The sequence below is a fragment of the Ambystoma mexicanum genome, chromosome 11 (genome assembly GCF_040938575.1).
Source record: "Ambystoma mexicanum isolate Mex_15411 chromosome 11, UKY_AmexF1_1, whole genome shotgun sequence".
Taxonomy (NCBI): domain Eukaryota; kingdom Metazoa; phylum Chordata; class Amphibia; order Caudata; family Ambystomatidae; genus Ambystoma; species Ambystoma mexicanum.
Genome location: NC_090934.1, coordinates 885,173,182 through 885,190,666, shown reverse-complemented (window position 1 = coordinate 885,190,666; position 17,485 = coordinate 885,173,182). Strand labels below are relative to the sequence as shown.

At 48.3% G+C, this 17,485-nt stretch overlaps 1 protein-coding gene across 2 annotated transcripts in view; it reads right to left on the bottom strand.

The window, feature by feature from the left end:
• The window catches only part of DUSP8 (dual specificity phosphatase 8), a 167,796-nt gene that overhangs the window by 14,153 nt on the left and 136,158 nt on the right, over positions 1–17,485 (bottom strand). Inside the window, exons 1-4 of one of the 2 annotated variants that reach the window (XM_069623959.1) lie at positions 9,606–10,016; positions 1,938–2,104; positions 1,141–1,300; positions 701–824 (exon numbers count right to left, since the gene is read on the bottom strand). In XM_069623959.1, the coding sequence (XP_069480060.1) occupies positions 701–824; positions 1,141–1,300; positions 1,938–2,104; positions 9,606–9,726 (572 nt within the window). In that variant the 5' untranslated portion in view covers positions 9,727–10,016. Of the gene's footprint in view, positions 1–700; positions 825–1,140; positions 1,301–1,937; positions 2,105–9,605; positions 10,017–17,485 lie in introns of those variants that run through there. The other variant, XM_069623958.1, reaches the window with a different exon arrangement.

Here is a 17,485-nt window from a genome sequence, read left to right as displayed (position 1 = left end):
TTCTGCCAGTTCTAGGTTTATCAGTACTGAAAGGAGGGGGTAGGTGCCAATGATATTACCTAGCAGGTGTATGCATGTGGGCGGTAGAGTCTTGAGCTTAGACCTGCCATTGTATTTTTGTGTGTATGTAGTGCGGTTTAGAGCCATGTGCTTGTTGGTCAGGTGTACTCAGCATCCGTGAAGGTGTATGGTGTATTGTCCAGAGCTTTGTTTTCTTTGGAGGCGCCCTATACCCGACACAGGTGGGGTTTTGTGTGTGCACTTCTTAACAGCTGTGTTATGTCTAGGTCAGGGGTCTGAAAAATGTGGCACTTCAGATGTTTGTGGGGGGGGGGGAGGTGGGGAGCCAATGATCCTCACATCGGGCTTAATCCAGTAGCAGTTCTAGTACAACACATCCACAGGGGGAAAGGTTGTAAGTCGTAGAGTATAGAGCTTGGCTTTGTGGTGGTCTGGTGTGTGCAAGTTTGCATATTCAAATAGACCATTCTCGGCATTACTACACTGCTACCAACTACCACCCAGTTATGGTGTCCCTTGAGGAGCAGCAAAGAAGAAGGTTTCCTAATGGGTAGGACGTTTTACCTGTGCAGATTTCCAAAACCTGCCCGACCATTGCGAAACTCGTCTCATGGGCTTTAAACATGTGAGATTTTCTTACAGGGTCTCCTCCCACCCTGACAAGTGGGAGATTATTTACCTGTATGCCTCGTCCGAAGACAGGCCCATGGTCTTCATGATATATGCAATGGCGATGGTAGCTGATCTAGAAATTCCAGCGAGGCAGTGCACAATCACCCGTGAGCTGGATAGCCTGGCCTTCTCTGCAAGAAATTAATGACAGCATAGTAAGGTCTCAAATTAACTTCGAAATAGCCAGGACATCTGTACAGGTGCAACACTACACAAATTAACTTCTGTAAGAATCTGAAGGAGCTAAGCAGACACCATTTTAAGGGAAGTGGGCTGAATGATGGCCTGAAATCTCTCTCCAAGTGCACATTAGGCAGGTGAAAGGATTGATCCAACCTAATAATGCCAACACAATCCACTAGAAACAGAAACATCCTAGATCGGACCTCTCGTTCACGACCATCTTCACTTTCCCCACACAGAACCCCTTTTGTCCTTTCCACTCACCTATGAAATCCACGCTGTCATCCAGCCAGGGCAGCAGCTTCTCACAGTAGTTGTCATTGACGGGAATGCGCATGAAGTGGTGGTCACACACAAAATCCGGCTTGGGGCAGGTGTTGCTGGCATTGAGCACATATGCAATACCATTTTGTGCCATCAGGTCCTGTTGCGAAAGAAAGGACCATAATAGGTTAGTAAACACCCAGAGAGCTGCTCCACAGTCCATATCCAGTACGCAATCTTTGGCCGCTCCCATTCCTCCCTGCACCTCCAACAAGTTAGAACATCTCCCATTGAGACCTCAAAACACTAGATATTACCACGCTTTAAAACTTGTACTCGGATATTATCACATTTTTATATAGCACTTCACTCCATATCCCTCCCACTTCTGAGTGGCTGTAATAATGGGGGTATTGTTGCCCAGTTTAATGTACCTGTAAAGGATAATTGGATGAGCAGATATCACACTTTAGACTGCAAGATACATACAGAAGTCTAAAGCGAGCACACACTGAGCTGCATTACTAGCTTGCAGGGGTCTACAGTGTCAAGTTAGAGTGCAGGACTATCTGTCCCCTTTTGTAGGTTTACCCAGTCCCTTTCTTGTAAGCCACTGAATGGTGAAGTACAGATCACAAATCTTTGAACTAGCCAAAGTCCTAGGCTAACCCAATGGTGCCACACCCGCTTCCTTAACAGAGAAACATTCCCACGTATATGAATCTAGCTGCTGTTACATGATGGATCTCCTCTCTCTCGGGCACCAGCATGAATTTCCGGTACACCCTGGAACTCACTTTGTTCAGGACGTCTTTTTGAGAGCCCAGGTAGAGATGAGGCAGGATGCACGTGGGCCCCACGCTGGCCACTGGTAAGCAAGGCTGGGAGATGCTGATCGGCAAGATGGCAGCTGGCTTCCCCTCACAGAGGCCCGGAAAGCAAGACGAGAAGGTGGCAAAGCCCCCTGCAAGGTACAAGCAAAGATAGGTGAGTACACTCGAGGGCCATTACTGGCAACAGGGAAAGGTCTGTGGGAATTAGGGCAACAATGCACCAAACCACCACCCACTTCAGGGACAGAATTGCAGAGATTCCTCCCACCTGCACCGTGATACTTTATTAAACTAACAACAAAATGACCATTGAACCACAATAAGATGTTTAAACAAAGTAGCAGTAGCATTTTCATTCCGTACAGCCAACAGTAGGCGTCACTAACCAGGCATACAGAGCAGGCACAGCTAAGGGCCGTACTACTGACGTGGGGTTGGGGGGGGCGGGTGCTCTCTATGGGGGAGCGGAACATGGTTCTGGGTTAAGCCAAGTCTCCATCTATACTCCACTCTGCCTCTCGTGCCAGTATATTTTATTCACCTTTCACGGTTTGCATAACTTAGTCTACTGAGCACCTGAAAAGCTTTAAATAGGCGTATCATTTATGACTGGTGCACCCTTTAGAATCAGTGGGGTGCAGATAAACTTTAGGGTTCAAATAAGAGAATGTCAGTAACTAAGTCACCTGTTCAGAAGTAGGACCATCAATATCTTGGTGGATTCTCCGATTAGGGCTTTACTTGCAGTTGATGAAGAGCTACAGAAGGGGTCTGTAACCTTTTTTCTCCAGATGTTTTGGACTACAACTACCATCAGCCCCAGCCAGAACAGACATGTGGGTGAGGGATCACAGGGTCTTTGTCCAAAACATCTGGAGAGCCTTATGTTATGGAACCCTGGTCTACAGTCTTGAAAGCGTTGTGTATGGTATGCTGCTTGTACTAAGGCTATAATGCGGCTTCAGCCATTTGTATGACCTCTTGGCACGCTGCAAGAAAGAAGGGCCTATTTGTGAGAGGCTTAGCGCAAGTAGTTCAAAGAAAGCCATTCCACTGGCTGTGTGAGGCAGGCCGCGTGCAAGCCTCAGTGTGTTGTGGGTGTATGGTGTGTGAGGTTTTTGCTGGGTATATATATCCAGGTCTGGTCTGTAGACCCCTGGCGGGGGCACAATAAGCCAAGCTTCAGACGGTGGCGAGTGCCAGAGTAGAACAGCGGAGTAACACAATATAAAAAAGAGGTTCGGTAGGTCGAGCTGTGTGTGTGGGCTTATTTAGGCAGCATGACATCATAAAAGTGGGTAGTAGGTGCATGGAAATGCGATTTATGAGCGAGTGCTTGGTATCTGCAATGCATGTTGCATGGCGACTCAAAGGCAGCTGATGGGTTCTGGTGTAGAGTAACATGGGTGTCAGTTAGGGGGTGGGGTTTAGTGGTTAGTCCCAGCAAACTTGCATAACAAATCATGGGTCCCCAACAATGCTAACACCACACCAACCAGCAATATTGGTCGATTGGGCATATCCAGACAACAGCAATGCAACCTTAGCACAACATGAAAGAGCAGATAACCGTGCCATACATGTGGAGTTTATATAGCAAAGCCTCCGTCATTCACAGTCTTTGTGCTGATGGCTGTTAGGGGTGGGGTTAGCCCTAGGGATAAGGGGTGCATTGGCCACTTTCACTCCCAAAAAATAGACAAATACTCCTAAAGAATAAAAACAGGGAGTAAAAATACTCCCCAAAAACAGGCAACACACTGGAGCCAGTGCCCTTGAGTTCACCCACACAGCTAGGTCCATGGATATGTTTGGACCAGTAGGACACACAATGCCAGTGGAAGAAACGGTTTATGGTCTTTCCATCGAAAACTTTCCAATGGAAGTAAAATGCATCGAAAGATTTCCAAGGAATTTTTTCCTTCAAAAGCATTTTTTTTTGTATTTTGCCCCCCCATTTGCCCGTTTTTTACCCTTAAAACCCCACCCCAAACTAAATTAACCTTTTACCCCACACATATGCGTATTTGATGGAAAAGGTTTTCTTAGAAACTAGATGGAAAGAATGGATACCGGACGAAACTATTATTCCTGAAGAATTTAGAGAGGTAAAATGAATTTTTATGTTCATTAATAACTAGGTGGAAAGACATTTAGTATAAAAATATTTGTTTTACAATTAAACAACTTTACTTGTTTACAAAATACTCCCATTAGGAATGGGACTTACTTTTTTTACTCCCATAAAAATAATTTTTACTACCAACTTTAAAAATTAAGGAGTAAAATACTCCCACTTCAAAATCTCATCTGGAGCACTGGGCGGTGCGTTGTTGTGGCTCGTCGGCTGCTGGTTTTCAAAAAGGACAGGCCCATAGCGCCGACCAGTCGTACGGTCTCTACAACAGCCAAGTTTACCATTTATGTAATGCTAGCTAGTATCTGCGATGCACCACAATAACTGCGTTGATGAACTCTTGGAGCCATCACAGGCTCACTGGGCAAGATTTGCATGAGCAGGTGGGGGACGGGGCAGCGATTATAGGACTATTGCTCTGTAGGAGTGAAAGGAGGAATAGTAACTTAAGCACTTACTTAGCCCCACACTAATAAAACCGGAAGTGGTCCCAATCCTACAGGTGAAACAGGCACAGCCTGAAAGGTTTGCCTCTTTCAGCAGCACAGGCCGAGTACAGGTTACATCTCCAGGAGGGGTGTGAGCTGGTAACAGTAGCAAAAAACAAAACGGAGGATAGCACAGGGGCAACACGCTGGTCTTGGAAGCAAGACCACGCAGAGCAAGAGGTTCGAATCCCGGATCTGAGCTTAAAAACCGGAATCGGGTAACCGAAATCGGGTATTTTATTAGGTGCGTTATAAAAAATAAACATTAAATTAAGTAGTCCGATTCCAAAATAAAAGAATGTCCAAATACGGTTCTATAAAAATATAGACCTTTAATCATCCAATAAAAACGCAATGAATTTAAACACCCGCCCCTGTAAATCCATGTCTCGGGCGGTGAGAATTATCATCTCTATATACAAGTCTGCAGAGGGACAAACCTCCTCTTGGTGCAAGCATGCATCTCCCAATGGCTAACAGGTCTGCGTCTATGGGGATTTTTCTCGCAATAAACAATGTGCTGGGGATAAACCTCTTGGTGTAAGTAGCCATTTCCCAATAAAGAACGTGGTCTCTGGCTTTGGAGATTTGCCTCCTAATAAAGAAGTCTTTAAGCAATAAGTCTCCTCTGGTTAGGTCATGTCATTGGGATTTAGAAGGGGCGCTACTACAATTTTCATGGTCTCCAAACGCTGAGGCGGATCTGAAAGAGGTAGGCAGAGGTTGTAGTGGGTGGGAACTAAAGGGTATACCGTCCTTCTACTTTTAAGTAAAAACAACCCATTGCCTTACCTTTTATTGGCTGAGAACTGTCCCTGAAACTGCAGGTGAAGGGCAGCTGTTTTTTGCTGGCCCCTTACTGAGGATTTGAGCCTCGGAACTGCAGGATCTGTTCTAAAGTCACATGTTGAGCTATCTTGCAGATGTTTTTTTCAGAAGCCTGCTTGGGACATGAAGCCCGTTCCCGAGTCCCCTAATAGCCCTGAGCCCGCAGTGATCAGCGCTGGTCTTTTGCATTTATGCAACAGAACTTGAAATTGCTGCAGGCATGGCTCTATGTGCAGGTAATAATTGGTGGATGGGACGGGAGGCTTTAGTCCGGCATGTCCCTTAAGAGATGTGAATGGTGGTGGATCAGGAAGGTGAGGGTGCATACAGCTGCATGCTGTGGAGGGGCAGGAGGGAACAATGACTGAAAAAGTAATGGGGTTCCTTCAGTCTTCGCACTGTGATGGAGGGATGGAGTGGAGAGAGTCATTGTGGTGGGGGTGGTGTGCTTGGCAAGGAACGGAGGGTAGTAGTGTGGTCAGCAGGGAACATAGTTCCACTACTTCGTTTTGTACACTTAGACCCCAGGCGGTAGGTTAGCCTGGAGAGTGGGAAAACGCCAGATAGCTTTGCTGTGGTGTGGATGCTTATCCGGAAGTACCATAAGCTCTTTAAGTGGGCCGGTGTCCTGTGTTTAGGGCATAAGGGCATTTGTATGCAGGGCGAGCTTCCAGTGCACATAGTGCTAGGCGGTACTTTTAGTGGGATGAAAAATCGAAGGGGGAGATGCAGTGAGAGGGTGTAGTCTACATTATGGGCGTGGTCTGAAGTGTCCCCAGCACGCGACAATAAAGAAGAAAAGTTGAGGGTACTTTTTTTGTCCCACGCTGGAGATTCACCCGCGCCCTGCTGGTGACAAGCAAGTGTCGAACTGCCCTGTGCAGTTTCATTGGCGCGCCATTCATTCATTTTGTTTCATGCAATAGACGGTTTCATTCATTTGACTGCTTGACACAAATTACACCCAGCGTCTACGAAATAGCATAGTGTGATGTGACACTGGCTTGTCATCGGACACGTGTTCAAATCCCCAGCACGGGACAATGCAATTATAATTACTTTGCATTGTCCCGTGCTAGGGATTCCAACCAGAGCCCTGTCCCCGACAAACCAGTGTTGCAGCACACTGTGCCATTTCATAGGTACGCCATTACTTTTGTTTTGGGAGACTGTCGGTGCTCAGCTGCTGCTCGCTTAAAGTCCTGGTGTTGGGATGCATTGGCCGAGGCGCTGCTATGGAAACGAATGGTAGCATCGTTGTCAATTTCCGTGTGCGAGTGGCTTAGCAAGAATACGTGTTGCTAGTCAAAGAGAAAGGATGCATACTCAGCAAATAATACGGTCTCTGGAAGTGGCAGGAGGGATTCGTCTCCCAATAAGCACGTATGTGGGGGGAATAAGTCTGTTCTTAGTGCAAACCCGCAATTCCCATTGAAGGTGCCGTCTTCCCCTCCCAGTAGACGCTGTTCTCCAAGCTAGCTGAATGCAGCTCACTTAGACACAATATTAGTGAGGCATGTGTGAGGATGGCCTAACCCCGGCCCCCCCACCCCAACCCCCTCACGGGTTCTCTTCCTGCGGAAACAAAGGCGGCAGTGATTAGAAAGCTCTCTGGAATGCCCTAGTGCCTCGAGCGCACCGCGGACCTCCTCTGTACTTCCCCATGACATCACCTCCTCCTCCATGAGGGATGAAGTCATGTGCCCTGAGCAGGTGACCGTGGAGGGTGCGGGTAATACCACCCGCAGCCATGGTGATGGTCTCACAGGAGAATGTGGTGTCCTAAAGCAGTGCGCACAGGCCTGGCCACGGCGCTGTGGCAGTACAGACAGGCACCGGCTCAGCTGGGGCGCCTAATTGAAGGTGTACTGATAGAACTGTGGGTGGGTCTCAATAGGGAACTGTGTGGGCTGCTGAAATTCAGGATTGTGGGCAATGGGGATCCAAGAAATTAGAACGGGGGGGGGCAGGATGAAAAGGAACCCCCTTTCGAGAAGGCTCGAGCAGCGCTTGCAGAGCTGCGTGAGAGGCTGAGAGCCCAACCGCCGGACGTGTGTCGAAGCAGGGCGGGGGTTCGTTCCTCTTCTTTTGGAAGACCACCACAAATTACAGGTGCCAACTATTTGAGGAAAGGGGACGTAATTCCAGGTATAGCAGCTGAACTCCCAGGGAGGGCCTCGTGGTGTTGTTGACTTAATCCCCCGTTCCAACCCTTCCCCCAAGTACAGGGCGTGCAGAGCCGCGCCCCCCAAAGGGCATCATGGCAGCCCTTGCCGTTTGTTTGCAATGCGCTCATCGCAGAGCTTTTGGGTGTCCCTGCCCCCAAGGGCACAATGACTTCACTGACTAAATATAGTCAAACGCACACAACTCCCGGAACTGGCGCCTTGCATTGGTGTACACAGGCCGCGCTGGGTGCTGCAAATATCACTCACAAAGAACGCACAGGCCTAGCACAGCCAACTGCAGTGCCAACTTCCCTTAACTAAACAACTGCGCACAGGCAACACGCTTTTCGCACGCAGAGCAGCGTGGGTCGCGGAGAAGAAACGCCACATGCTCTCAAAGAATAGGTGCAGCAAGGGCAGTGCAGACACCAGCACACGCAGATATGCCAGGCCCCAATGAATTATCAGGGCACGTGTGGCTCATTGCAACAGAATGTGTAGGGCCCCCACTGTGTCATAGGGGGTTCCAGGGAGCGGCCTGGGGTGGCACACGTGCCCCTGGAATCCGATTGGCCACGCCAGGCCCCAACTCATCATCCTAAACTATGGAATGCAAGACACCAATGTTAGTAATTAAAGTAGTGGTGGGTAGGAGAGACAAATAGTAAACCATTCATGCCACCACAGCGAAGGTCAGGGCCATTCAAAAGAGTCTGGACAGGCCACAGCAGAGCGAAAAACAGTGCCATCCCGGGGGCAGTTAATGGCAACAGAGAGGAGAGTTGTTAAAAGCTGCTCATTATTGGGCGCCAGGCAGCCGTGGAAAGCATAACATGCTTTTATGCTTAGGGGGTAACACAGCCGAGCTAGCACCCCACACGTTGCTGTCCGCCTCCTCTCAGCAGAGCCTGCATGAGATGTTCACGGAGACGTAAAAATCAAATATTCCAATGGAATCCGCTTTAAAATCCGCTTTAAAATCCGCATGCAAAGGTGTATTTCAGGCAGTGTTTTATGTCTCTCAAAGTGGAGAGTAAAATTGGAGCGTAAAGGTGATTTTACCTCGTTTTACTCTCCAAGTTGAGTGTATCAACAGTTGCATTCAGGTGACCCCCCCCCCAAAAGCACACACTTGGGCTGTCCCCTTCATGCAATTTACAACTTTGAGAAAAGGGGACCCTAAATATTAAAAAGCATATCACTTTGCTGACAAAGCGATTTTCCAGAAAAAGCCTGAGTAAAATGGCGAGGTGAAGAAGAAAGTTCCTGGCTACTGGGGAGGCAGAGCTAGAGACTGCCTGGGTGCTGCAGTCTGTGACGTGTAAAGTGCTGATTTTGTGCTGCTTTAAGGAAGATGTTTCTGTATTACAGTCCAGTGCTGCCAATATGTACTGCCTCCGCTCCCCGCGACCCCCCAGGCACTAGGCCTTTTCTGAAACATTAACATTTGAAAAGATCCGACCCACCCCTCCTCCTCCTCTACAAAAGCCTTTGAAATACAAAACGAGTGTGCATAGGCAACACCCATACACTCCACTCCACTCCACTCCACTCCACTCCACTCCACTCCACTCCACTCCACTCCACTCCCCACCCGAAGCCCAGGACCTGGCGCAGTCCCAATGTGTAGTTACATAACATTGAAAATGGAACAGCCTGGCCGCAGCAGAGGAAGCAGCAGCACGGCACCATAGGAAAAACTACATGAGCTGAGGCAATCTAGGGTTCCGTCACACACTGGACGGACCAGTGCAGCGAGCGCAGCCGCCCACAACTCACAGAAATGCACTGGCACAACAGCAGGGCACGCCCCTCTCACACATCGGCGTGCAAGCTGCTCTCTCTCACACACACACACACACACACGGAACCGGACAACACCAGCCAGTGCATAAGCTTCCTTCACACACAGAAAGCACCGCGCGCTGAGCGGCAGCCGAGCCCCTGCACCACATTCTAACCCACAAACGCTCACCACCAGCATTTACCCCAGCCGGCGCATCCCACCAACCTCTCAAGTCTCCTCCGGTCTTCATCCTCTGCACCCGGGCCTTCAGCTTCATCGTTCTCCGGCGGACCCCCGGCCAGAAGCGTACGTCAGCAGCAGGCGCGAGGGCCAGCTCCGAGGGCATTGGGGCGGCAGGCTCTGGCGAGGCGCGCACTGGTGGTAGTCTGCGTCACACAGCTCAACGGAGACTAGATCTAGAAATGGGGCACTAACAGTTCCAGAAAGGCCATCCAACTCCGGAGCGAGCGCGCCAGCACGGTCTGTGGCACACAGGCACCGGCGCCTTCTGGAAGCGCTCCCCGCTAAAGCTCAAGTCCGTAAATCAGCGCACGGGGGCTGCTTGCTCTGTGCATCCGCTGCATGCCCGTGCACTTCCTATACTACTCCGTGTGCTGCGCCTGCTCGCTGCCCCCGCTGCCTTGTCCTCCTCCCCCCCCCCCCCCCCCCCTGGTGCCTGTGCGGGTCTCCTCTCCACGCCCGCTGATGGCATGAGTGAGCTCAGCAGCTCCCAGAGGTGCAGCTCATGGGCCAGGCATGCAGCAACATTCCTGACCCATGACGCAGGCGGGCTGTTTAAAGGCGGGCCGTTCCCGGGCACCTGTGCCTCCCAGCTGCTCCCAGGACCACCCCCCTCTCCCAAGCACAGGGCCAGGGAGGAGCTTGGAGACAGGAGGAAGGCTGCGTGCACAGCGATGACCTACAGTATGACGGCACATCTCTACTCAGTCATTCATAACAACCCGAGCCAGCAGCCTCAGCGTGTGCAGGGGTGACTCGAGGATCGACCGCCTTCTGATTGACTACACTGTGCATGCAAGGCTAACTCCAAAATACATCCACACCCCCGCTGCAAACAAACACTCGTTCACTTGCGAGGATTGTCTTTCTACAGGGCAGCTTCTAGTCCATTTGGTGCCCAGGGCGAACACTCCCACCGCATCCCTCGCCAAACTACATCGTTCAGCAACTCCTACCCAAAGTCAAACAGTCAGTCACACAAAGAATGCATTGCCATTTACAACGTGGGCCACTTTTTCATTGGTGCCCAAGACAATTGTATGCCCCAGTCCCACTTAGGCTGCAGATAATGAGGACTGGGCACACCAAGAGACCATGAATATGGCACAGGATGCAATATATACAACCAACAAAGAACACAAAATTCTGAAAGGTGTTTGGAGGCAACCTAAGCCAAAAGGGCAATGACAAGGAGACACCTAAACCCAATAAACAATCACTTTAAAATTCTTTCAATGGGGAATCAAGTGTATGCTCTGATACACTAAAGTTTGACTTGTTGTAAGGATATATGGACCCGGATTATTTATTCATGCAATGTTTGTCGGGTACCTGTATATTTATGTATGCAATGTTTGTGGGATGCAGATATCGCACAAACATTGCATAAATAAATTATCCGTGTCCATGTACCCAGCAAACAAAAATAAACCAGGTCGTGGCTTAAAGAACATTTACTCAGCAACACTGGTCAAAATTATTATCAGCATAATAAAGTAACTCATCACCAGTGCCATGGAAGTGGTTTAAAGTGTAATTGTTATAAAGTTTGGCAAAGAAGCAGCATGAAAGAAATAGCGCCACTTTAAACGTTTATTTTGGTCATTTTCTGGGCTTGCAGGGACACACCATGGGCCGAAACAGGTCTCAGTTTGTACCGTGTCGGGGCCCACGGTACGTCCCTGGAAGGCACGCCCACTCCCCACAGCCCAGTGATTAATGGCCCACTATTAGCAGTTTCCTGCCGGCATTGTGATGGGAGGGGCTGCTCTTAGCTGCAGGGGGACCTTCATTGTTGTGCATATACCGCCCCCTCGACCCGCGCGAAAGTGGTCAGAGTGAGCCTCTCACTCATGTAATGTCAGGGCAGCGCCAGCACCTGACACGCAGAACTTTTCCCACGGAAATGCGCCGCCCCACTAACTGGGGAATTTGATCCCTTCCAGGGACCGGGTCAATTGCACCCCCGGGGCCATTGTGCCCTGGGCAGCTGCCCACCTCGCCCGGGCCAAGAAATGGGCCTGTCTTTCTATTTTTGTTCCAGACCTAAAATAGTTTTTTTGTGTGCGTCAGTTTGCCCCTCACAACTCTTCCGCGAGTGTACTGGCACGCGTTGTCTTAATCGAAAAAAACGCCACGATGGCAGGGCAACAAGCGCCCAAAACATCCGTGTCCATGTAACAAAGTCTATAGGGTTGGAACAAATGGCAACGTTTGCGCACACAGCGCTTCTTCTTACTGATAGATTTTTATCCATCAGCTGTGATTTTGGATACCGAGGCTTGAGCCTCATTACTCCATCTTCTCGGGTTGAGTATGTAGTCGTGGGTTTGTATTCCTCTTGGTCTGTGTGGTCTTGGCACAGTAGGGCTGGTTTCACAGGGTATTCGCAGTGATGGGCCGCATGTAGCGGTCGAAGGGGTTTGCAGTGGTGGCAGAGATTCTTCTGATCAGAGGGTTCGGGTTCTGATCCAGTCCTTGGCAGAAGTTCTTACTCCGCTTTGCTAGATGTTCGGCCAACATTTCAATGTCCAGGTCTCAGTGAAGGTCAGCTATCTTTGTGAAGATTGGGGCTCCAGACAATATCCACAGGGCCTTGTTCTGGACTATCTGAAGACTTCCGGTGTCGCTCATGGCAGGTCATCCATGCTGGGGAGGCATATGTCAGGGTTGGTCTGATGATTGCCTTGTAGACGTTGATCTTTGTCCCGAGGGGCATGGACTTGGTCTTCAGGAGTGGGTACAGCACTGCCATCTTTCCTGTTGCCTTCTGCTGAGTATTCTCGATGTGGCTTTCCCAGTGCTGCTTGGGTCAATATAGGAGGGATGGAGTGCCCTCCAGGATTAAGGTATGGCGCTGAGCTGACATCTAGCTGCAAAATGGTCCACAAAGCAAAATCAGCCCAAAGGCGTCTTTGTAGTCACCAGGAAAAATAAAACGAAAGAAAGATTCAGGGACAAAACCTTAATTTCCGTGGCCGTTTTTTGCCCCTCATTAATTTCCCTCTCTCCAGGAGTTGATTCATTTGAACACCACACTATGTATGATCATGGTTTAACCATTTGAAAACTCATTTTTATGTAAACGACAGTATCTAGTTCACAGTTTGTGTGCACGTATCAGGAACCCGATGCAAGATGTTTCGAAAATAAAAACACATGAAGTTTGTCGCTGAAACAGTAGCAAATTTAATACTGCAAAGAAAATAAATGGCATATATGATACAAACGTGTAGATAGCAGCACAAGATCAGGGTCAGACTGGGGCATACAGTTGTCTCGGCCACCAATGAAAAAGTGGCCCAGTTACAGGTGGCAATTCATTCCTTTTGTGACAGACTGAGTAGTACCCGATGGGGAGGTTTTTGATCAAATGTGATGCAAATTGTGCATTTTAAAGAATATTCATTCAATAAAACGGTTTAAAACTACTAGCCGCATGGTGAAGTAACTTATCAAACTGGCCAACATGGGCCAAAAAACAGGTCCGCTTTGACCAAAAAATATCACCCTTAATAGTTTTACTGCCCTTACATGTCAGGGTAAGTGTTTAAGGCATCCCAGGAGCAAACACTGTATGCAAATAGCTGAGAACAGGCCTCCAGGCAATACATTGTTCACTAGGTGTTTTAGCCATTGAATTTCAACCTTGCAAAATAGTTTATTTTAGAATGGTGACTAAAAATGCTTACGATACTCTTCTCTTCCACATGTTGTCTGATCATTATTTAATAGCACAACTTTACATTACACTATATAGTATGATATTATTACAATTTCTGCATTCCAAGTGCAAGTAGAATTGAATGTCTGCCTTTGGGTGGCACTGTCTTTTTCACAAGAGAAGGATTCAGGGCCCGTTTTGCATGTAGACTTCCACAATTTTGTCTTTGATCTAAGCAACAACAGCTGAATGTAAGTCAGTGTTTTGTTTGCATTTTGTAACCGTCAAAATACGTGGAAAGATCAAGAGCTTTCACTAATTTTCCTGGGAAATTCTCCAGCACAAGTTTTAGACTACAGTATATGTTTATGCAGGCTTAATTCCCTCTCAATTTAAACATTGTACTTTCATGAAAGAAAAAAAACGTGCTTTTCACGATATATTTTGTTTTCTAAAAAGTAACCAAGTGAATTTACATCTAAAGGGTTCTTACAAAATAAGTATTACATGCATTTACATTTTCTCCAAAATTTCAGTTTTTGGGTTTCTCTGGAAAGTTTTTTTTCCCCCCTGGCTGCAAAACTTCCCAAAATTGTACATCCCTTCACTTTTCCTGGATATCCAGAACGCGCTGCCTAGTGAGTGGGGGATCATTTTGTTTATTTCTAATGGTTCACTTGATCTTTCTTGGAATGTTTCCTTCTGTGCCCCTATTGGGGGGTACTGGAGGGGCTCATGAATTATACTCTAGGAGCTACATTGCTTAATTTGTAAGAAAGCAAAGTGCAAGGATATAACATTTTCTAGAATGCTGGTTTTGTGGCGCTACATCAGTTTACCGAGCACTGCTGCCACCACCCACTGCTGCTGTCACAGTGGCAACATTTATGCAGTTGCAACTCCAGATCCAGCCAGCTGATTGTGGTTGGTGGGTGGAAGGAAAACTCAGGGTAGGTTTAAGACTTGCAAATAAGTCAAAGCAGCAGATCATATTTGTTGTGCCTTGAATTATGATAATATCCTCGTGATCCTTTTTCTCAGATTCGATAAGTGGCAAGAGGTACATTTTCACCATATATCCACACAAAAACAGAGCAGCAGTGCTTTCTTCCTGTAGTAATAGGACAGTCAAAGCCCTTACTGAAATGAACAATCTGTCAAACACCTTAGCAAGATCGTTATCCTTGGCTCTTTCTTCTCACCTGCCTCTATCGCCACCTGTGGCATCCCCAGTGCTACAAACTCTCACCCTGGCTCTTAAACGTCCATCTTGCTCACCTTATTTCCACTTTCTCCCCTCACTTCCAGTGTTTTGCAGATGACACCAAACCCTTCTTCAAACTTCCCTCGGATCCGCTCCCTACTTTCTCTATCCTTCCTGACTGCTATCTGCTATCCAGTCCTGGCATGCCTTTAATGAACTCTGCCTCAATACCAGCAAGACTGAGATCCTTCCTACTGTGACTCCCACTCCCCCCTTCCTTCCCTCTGGCGACCCTTTATGGGCTCTCCCCCTTCTCCTGCATTTGAAGCCAAACTCATCGCTCTCTTTCCTCCCTCACATCTTGGACCTTGCCATGAACCACCGATTCCAGCCCTTCTGGACTTCGTGGTCCATGATGCACCGCAACATCAGGTCGGTGATTCTTCCAACATGGCCGACGGCCCAGAAATGCTGCGCTCTAGTGTTTACGCGCAACGCTCTGCTTCCTAGAAAACGAGCACGCCCCCACGGCTCTGCGCGTTTCAACGCAACTGCTTAAGAGTTGTTAGGCGTGTGTATCGAGTCCTTGACCTGTGCCATTTTCAGCTCCTTACTCCTTTTTTTCTCCTTCCTGGAACCCCCATCACGATTCCTGCCTTGCTTCTGCTAGCTTATCACCTTTTATCCCGGATCCCGTCTCGTGCTTGGTGCCGAGGTCTTCCCGGTACTCTCTGAGCATAGGACGCCTGCCCCCTCTCCTTCCTGGATTCTGTCGCTGAACATTCCTGGATACCAAACACTATCCTGCTTAAGGCAGCCGGCTTACCTCACGCTGGAATCCGAAGACTCACGCCCCTACCTCTACAAGTCTCGATCAGTGAGGAAGAAGGAAGGTGCTCCCAAAAAGACCACAAACAAGGAAAAACAGGTGCGAAAGAAGGGTGTGACATAAAGGCCCATGTTCAACTTCACCTCCTCAGAGGTATCCTTCCTTTTCTCACTTTCCCCCCAGAAGCTCAATGTCTCCAGAGCTCTGGTACTCTCTAGGCTGGACTACTGCAACAGCCACTTTCTTAATCTACCCTCTTCCACTCTCCACCCCCTCAAGCTTATCCAGAATAGTGCTGCAAAACCTCAAACCCAGGGACAGTAGCTCTACAGCCCTAAAAGCTCTTCACTGGCTCCCGGTTGCTGCAAGGATCAAATTCAAATCGCCCTGTATCATCCACAAGGCTGTCTGGGGCAGAGGACCACTCCATCTACAACTTGCTCCCACCAAATACTCTCCCTCTAGATCTTTACGCTGCTACAGGTCCAACTCTCTGCGCGTCAAGCGCTTTTCTAAGCAGCGAGCTGGTGGCGATCTTTCTCCTCAGCTGGCTCTCTCCTCTGGAACAGCCTCCCCCTTCCTCTCTGTCTTGAGCTGGAGCTCCTCAAATTCCAGAAGCTCCTCAAGACATTCCTCTTCACGTCCCCCCCCACCCTCTCCCTCCCGTGCTAAAACCCCACAGTCCCCGAGATTGGTGGCCTGTGCCTTGTGTCCTTCTGGCCTTCCACCCAATTGCCCTCAGCCTCCCGCCCTCTCCCAGCACTTGCTTCTGGGCCCCCACTGGCTTGTGTTGTCACATGCCTGCAGTTATTGCATTGGCAGGTCATTACTTTGTGCCAAGTGATCTCTGCCAGGCACTTAAATGTTGCACGCAAACGACTGCTTGGCACTTCACTCAACTCCTGGCACTTATCCCCTTCTCTTTTCCCTTCTCGTACGTTCCAAATGCTCACAAGGCGGCCTGGTAGGACCGCCACTTTCTTGTTCATCAGTTTTATTCTATTTGCCTTTTGTTCCCATGTTCCCTCACCGTTTGCCTGGTGGGCGTTTTGAAACACAATTTCTTGATGTACAAGCGCATTACAGGTGCACAATAAATAAAAGAAATAAAAGCACACCCTTCTCTGTCGTGGCGTGGCCTTGCCTATGTGGTAGTGCTTATGACTGAACAACCCTATTGTCCTCAGTGTCGCGTAGTTCTGACCGTCTGCTTGCTGTGCGACTGGCGGGTTTTGGGATACGGCTCTATAAACATCCAATGAGGACAGTCATGGGTTCCCCTTCCTTTACGGTAACTCTTGTAGGCTCTGAAGGTCATTTTACCAGCCTATTCCTGGTCCTACAGCAACGCCAATATTGTAATGCATAGAGTCTTACATTCATCAACTTTTGAAATATTCAATTGCATTTACCTAGCACCAAATCCTGGTTTTTCTTTCTTCCTTAAGCAAATACATTTGCCCTTTGGATTTGACAGCAGATAAGCTGTTTTCCATATGGAATTCATGAATTGCGTCAACTGGGCCACAGTCGCTGGTCCCCCTCCGCCCCCCCGCCCCATCAACCACTCAGTTTAATTTGTATGACAATTATGATCATACAGATTATGTAAAACTTTACCCACTTCTTAATATGAAAGGTTTGCATTATTGTAAACAGTTCATAGAGTAAGAGTGCACTGAAAGCATCCTCCCACAATATCACAAGCACCATCCAACATACTTGTCATCATTTCGCAGCTGGCACTGGGGGAGTAGTGCATACAGCCTTTTCCTAACGCACCGTACAAAAGTACACTTTCCGTTGCTCGTTTTCCATACTGATGTGGCAGGCCTGCTCTCATTTTTGGTAAACCTAAATCTGATTTGCACATGGCTTGTCCTACTTCTAGAACTGCTCAATCAAGCTAAAACTGAATTTTATGCAAGCCAGATCAGAGCAATGTCAGTAGTGATGATTAATCCAAATACTCATTTTTAACCAAGCATGAAGTAGGCAAACTCAATAGATCATTTAAATATCGTTTGCAAGGTACCTCGTTTGATGCACTTGTTGCAGATATGCTCGTGCAAATTGCATGTAATAAGCGTGCATTCTGGGTGACCCATTGAAGCAATTCATCCTTCGATGACCTTTAAAATGAGTAACATGGACTTGACTGCTGCATT